Source organism: Haemaphysalis longicornis, unplaced genomic scaffold (genome assembly GCF_048455015.1).
Source record: "Haemaphysalis longicornis isolate Haplotype H1 unplaced genomic scaffold, Haemaphysalis longicornis Haplotype H1 scaffold_304, whole genome shotgun sequence".
Taxonomy (NCBI): Eukaryota; Metazoa; Arthropoda; class Arachnida; order Ixodida; family Ixodidae; genus Haemaphysalis; species Haemaphysalis longicornis.
Genome location: NW_027526338.1, coordinates 222,283 through 228,282, shown reverse-complemented (window position 1 = coordinate 228,282; position 6,000 = coordinate 222,283). Strand labels below are relative to the sequence as shown.

At 44.7% G+C, this 6,000-nt stretch overlaps 1 protein-coding gene across 1 annotated transcript in view; it reads right to left on the bottom strand.

The window, feature by feature from the left end:
• Positions 1-890: 890 nt before the first annotated feature.
• The window catches only part of LOC144177775 (peroxisomal ATPase PEX1-like), a 71,795-nt gene continuing 66,685 nt past the window's right edge, over positions 891-6,000 (bottom strand). Inside the window, exon 17 of the mRNA XM_077705345.1 lies at positions 891-1,058. Within this exon, the coding sequence (XP_077561471.1) occupies positions 916-1,058 (143 nt within the window). The 3' untranslated portion in view covers positions 891-915. The remainder of the gene's footprint in view (positions 1,059-6,000) is intronic.

Here is a 6,000-nt window from a genome sequence, read left to right as displayed (position 1 = left end):
TTCCCATGTCCTGTCTATATCGTTGCAGTGAGACCTGACTGTAGTACTCAAGCTTCTCCCCACCAAAAAATAACATTGACACATACGCATGTGCGTATGCACAAACTTTAAAATCTTGGATGTCATCGAATCACATCGCAAGGCGAATACGCATCATTTCGAGTCACTACTGCAGTTCATGAGGCCGCCGCCGAAAATGTCGTATGGCATTTTTTTCTTCTTTCAGGCTCTACAAATTAAATACTGCTTTACTGACTGAATAAACAATGAAAAGTGTTTACTTGAGCCTGTATATGCAATGAAAACACAAACAGAAGGTTGAAAAATTTACTTCAGTGTCCCTTTAAAACAACTGACGGCAGAGCATTTCAACACAGCATTTTAACATTTCAGCAGAGCATTTCAATTGATTGATTGTGGGGTTTAACGCGCCGACGCAACGCAGGCGATGAGGCGCGCCGTAGTGGAGGGCTCCGGATTAATTTTGACCACCTGGGGATCTTTAACGTGCGCCGAAATCTCGTACACACGGGCGTTTTTGCTTTTCGCCTCCATCAGAAAAGCGGCCGCCGCGGCCGGGAATCGAACCCGCGACCTCGTGCTCAGCAGCACAACGCCTTAGCCACTGAGCCACCGCGGCGGGTCAGAGCATTTCAAATACAATACAACAAGTTTGTATGGACAACAGTGATGGCATAATATGAAGGCAGTGTTTGGCATGGTGGTTAGTGCAGCTATTGGCAATGGATCTATCGCACTTATGTTTTTCTAGGAACATCACTTCTACAGCTACTCAGCGCACATATGATTTTTTGTTTCCTCAAGTGGCGGGTGCCTCTAAAAACTTAGCTGAAACAACAGAGAACTGTTTCACCCACCACATTTGGCACTTGACCTTAACAAGGAGTGGCGAGGTCAGAACCATGGAATGAAATAGAACTTTCCAGTCCTTACCGTGTTTGGCAGGGGGCAATGAAGGCACTTGTCCAAACGGCCCGGTCGGAGCAAGGCTGGGTCAATGAGGTCGGGTCTACTTGTAGCGGCCAACACGTAGACACCTGTTAAAGAAGAATAGGTACAAAAGTTACATTATCAGTGCAGTCACACACGATCCTCACAACACACACATGATCCTCGCAACAATAAAATGGTTGGACACTGATGCACAGCACCTCAGAATTCCATCAGACAAATAAAATAACCTGAACAAGGATTTTCATTCACAAAGCAGGCCATCATTGATGAGCACTGCGTCGTATAACAAATGAATGTTCTTCACGGCCATATCTGCACATTCGATCACCAGGCCCTCCAACAAAAAACATTTCATTTCTATGTAAGTCATCTGTCTCCTACAAATAGGTATGTCGATTAACGTGGCACTGCTCCCACATTATGTGTATCCACAAAAGAATAACTTATACGTGATTACATCGCCCCCACTTTCACTCAAGACAAATGGGCAGTGCGCCAACCTCCAACTCAAACATGTAGGATGTAAGATGTGGGATAAGCACCACTCCGTGGCCATTCATAAATTATGCCAGCTGACCCAGGTCTCATAAAGCCATGTTCCAGCTTATGTCTGGAAAGCAAAGCCTCACCATATTGCTTTCCATCAAGAAACGTTAACATTACGTTTCATGGTCAGGGGTGGAACAGGGTACACGAGTTCGGGAGCAGTCCTGGGGGCAGGCAAAAGTGCCTTTTGTAGCAGGTGTGGAGCAGTCAGAAAGGCCTTTTGTAGCAGGCTTTGAGCAGCCAGAAATGCCATTTGGAGCAGATGTAACACCATTTCACAGCATTATGGTGCCTCCCTTATCTCCCTACAGGACGCTGTGCAAGTCCCCTGCCAATTACGTTTTATCTATCTACTATATCAAGCGTTCTACCATGCACTAGAAGCTAATCTGAATCCGGAACACAGTACTTTTACTATGTCTGGAGGATTACAGAAGGTCAAGTTATCTACTTTTGGCCCCAGCGAGCACGCCGCGTTACAGTCTACTCCACTTATAACAATATCCAAGTGCCACGGAAATCTTATCGTTATAACCGATAATTGTTATAAGCGGGTTGCGAAATAAAAAGACGGAACAGAGCTCAGAACAGAGCTCAAAAGAAGCCACAGTCAGTCACCTTTGTTTGCCGCGTGTGAAGCTAGCGCAAATCTTTTCCAAGACCATCTACAGGTGCTTCACCTAGCTGAGGTAAATGTACTTGTCGGAAAAAAAGTCCCCGAGGGACTGTGTCACGCATTGGGCCTCCTACGAAGACACTACCTGAGTAGGCTGCGCAACCGCGTCATTAGAGTCGTCACTGTTGCACTTTTGGTGCACAATATCACCGGATTCAATCGTTATATGCGATATCGTGGCACTGGAGCATTGTAATAAGCGGTTTATTTCACCATAGAAAGAATACAAAAGTTGACAGTGCCATAGCTGTTCATCGTTATATCCGATATATTGTTATAAACCGTATCGTTATAAGTGGACTCGACTGTATTACCATTCAAATGTTAACCCTCACATGTAGAGTCGAAAGACATCAGATTACAGGCCTTGCTTCAAGTCAGGTAAACAGCAGTGGTTATGCGAACCCACAGCAGTATTCCGTGTTTGTTTGCATTTTTTTTTTCTATCAAACAGTGGTTTCAGTGCGTTCCAAACCTGTCACAAGGTTGCGAGAGTAGCCGAAGTTCTGCCGTAGACTACGTAACGAGAGCACGCTAGAAGACATGATTACCTAATGTTGGACCATCCTCCCCTGATGAAAGCTAACCCCAAAATTCACAGGTAAAATGTGTAACTGCCTCCCAACAACAGCAAACCGAATTAGCAAGTGAGGGCAAAGCATCCAAGACCCTGTCTGTGCAATACATGCAGCTACGGAAAGTTGAGGGCAGTAATGCTAGGATTGCCAAAAATGGGTGGCTAAACTGATGTGCACCTCCAATAAAGTAAAATTTTTCATGCAAATATTATTCAATCTGTTCGCGATGAGACACAAAAACATTTTACTTTTGGTCATTTTCCATTGTTTGTGGCGCAGCGGACGACACCAGCAAAGAAAACCGTGCAAATGCAACATAAAGAAATGCAAAAAAAATGCGGAGAAGGCGCTTCGTGCCTGCAGCCTTACTTACAGCTAAGCCAAAATCATCTTCCACAGCCGCCCATAGCCTTGATGAAACCGAAACCATAAACGCCTTGATGGAATCGAAAACACAATGTTTCAGCCAATTTTTGGGGCACTGGGCATCAAGGCGGTCGTATCTCACGGCTCAATTCAGCCACTGCAACGCAAGACGGCGCTGATACACGAGTTTGGCGCAACAGGGGCTGTTCAGCGCAGGATGGCACAGGTAAACAAATGTAGCGCTCAATGGCACAAATGGTGCAACTGTTCCACCCCTGCACAGTGTTTCTGTTTGGATATCTTCAATATTTTATTCATCTGATAGGCCCTTTTAATTTAAGGGGGGAGGTGGGGATCGGAGCAAACTTTTTTATTTTTTGACATAGAGTAATGAAATTTGGTAGGCACATTGGAAAACACTCCAAATGGTGAATTTTGAAATTTAAGAATGATACCTTCAGTAGTTCTTGTGTTACAGAGGTGCACATGTTGTCCGCTCGTGGAAAGCCTAGCAAGGTATTGACATATGGTAGGAAGTTCAGAATACTTTTAAATTGTAGTCAAAAGAACACTACAGGGTATGACATTCTTCGAATTTTTTTTACACCCTTCATTTTTTTTACAGAAAACATTATTTTCACCTGTAACCAGTAGTATACAGCTGACTTGGCCGTAAATGTCACTTAAAAAAATATCTAGGCCCTAAAATGAAAATCCGAGAATGTCATACCCTGCAGAACTCTTCAAGGATTGAAATAAAACAAACAGTGTCGAAATCCGCCCAGTGGTTGCCATGCTATCCTTTCCACGAGCAACGAAGAACTCGTAAAACGCACTTTTGAGAAAACGGCTCTTGAAGTTTACGAAGACTTCACGATTTTTCGAACTGCACCAGCAGCATAGTCCTTGCTGTCCTTGCTTGGGGACAACCTCAAAGACCTTTGCCCTTTGATTTGGTGCATCTGGGAGGCCTTCCTGGCCAATTGAAGGTTTTCATGTGCAGGCCTTCAGATGGCAGAAGCACCAGTTTTACACCTAGTGTACCACAAAGTTTGCTATGGGCTACTAGGGTACCTAAACTTTACTTGATGTATGCCTAATGCATAACTGTCTCCAAAATGAAGAGTAAGGCATGGTTTCGTTTTATATTAGTAATATTCCAGCAGACTTTCAGCAGATTTCTGGGTTTCATAACATTGCCAAAGCTACAGCTTAGTACATGAGGCTGTTCGGTGTCAAAAAGTTATATCTGGGCATCACAAGCATAAGATGAGCTATTTGAAAGCAGAGTATAGATTTTTTACACAATTACAACATTGATTATTATTAGCATACCATGCTCTTCACCTTCAGGAGAATCAATCATTGCAAGATAGACAACAGAATTGCAAACATTGCGAAAATAGAAAACCCAATAAAAATATCGAATTGTGAATGCTGCACCCTTACGGCGTCTTTTCTAATTTATTTAACACTCAAAATATTATTTTGTAATTCCAGACTTCGTTGTACGAACTAGTTTAGAGCCACGGCAAAAGTTTCTCAAATAAGCTAGGTGACGGTTCATTGCACCCCCCCCCCCTCCCCCCCGCCCTACAATCCCCTACGCGCGCGTTCCCCACGATCGTAATTTAGGTAACCTTGATATGGTTGATAACTTCGCTTTTCCCATTAAATTTCACTTCCCGTACATCAATTGTTATTACTCGCGTGCAATAGCAACCGATCCCGCAATCGGCCGCTGCCCGAACACGTCGCGCCAATGCAGCGCGCGCCGCAACTTCTGGCGAGTCGGTCATTCCATTCCCGAAGCTCGCGAGCACGCTGTGCAACACAGCAATAACTCAGCCTTTTATAACATCGCAATGCTCACAATGCGTCCAAAAGTTCGCTTCACGAACCGCAATCGTAGGCGCACGCACCGCGCTTCCCACTCAAGGACAGACCACGGCGACGTCGCGGGCACGTTTTCGATGCGTCTTTCGAGCCGCGCACCTCCCTATCTGGCGCACGATCTCAACATTATCGCCGCGATAACAGTAATGTCACTGTTCAGTACCGCAACAGATAAAACGAGTAAACTGCTACCGAGTCGACCGGGAAACCTTGAAAACATCGGGAGCGCAGTGCGCGTAAAATGCGCAGCAGCCCGGCGGCCATGTTTTTGCTGGCATGGCGGCGCCCAATCAGGAGAGCCGTATCTAAAAACGCGGCCGGACAGCCAATCGCGTGTTACCATCTATCGGTTGCTTCGTTTCACTATCTTTCTCTTTCTGCCGTTTGTGCGTTTGTGAGCGAGCGATGACAAAAGGAGCGACCGGAAAACGAAAGTTAAAGAGTCGGCCGATCTAACGCGACCAAGATGGCGGCGCCCGGTAGCGTCGTTCCGGAGATACAGCGCTGCGAAAATTGCCGTGTTTTCGTCATTTTGAGGAAATATTTTGCCACCTCAGCCGATATAAATATTTTTCTTTGGCACTTCGCGATCGTTTGTGGCGGGGAAACTTTGTGAACGCATAGAATATAAAACGTGCAATCCGAAAATGTGAGTTCCGAAAAAACGATTTTTTGGTCACTTTCCGAAATCTGATCCCCGCGTCCCCCCTTAAATGAATTCAAGACATTTATAATAACTGCACTTTCGCTAAAATACAATTCAATATGCTACTCCGTCTGAATTTACAAGCAGCTATAAACGGTACGCTTGCAATGCACCCATGAAGGTGTATAAAAAAAATGTCCCTCGAAATTGCTCACTGGTTTGCAATTAACGCATAAACTTCACTTCATGGTGAATTCTTTTTTATCAGAATATGCACTCTTATCAAAGCTAATGTTGAGAGGTTGAAAACAGAAAGA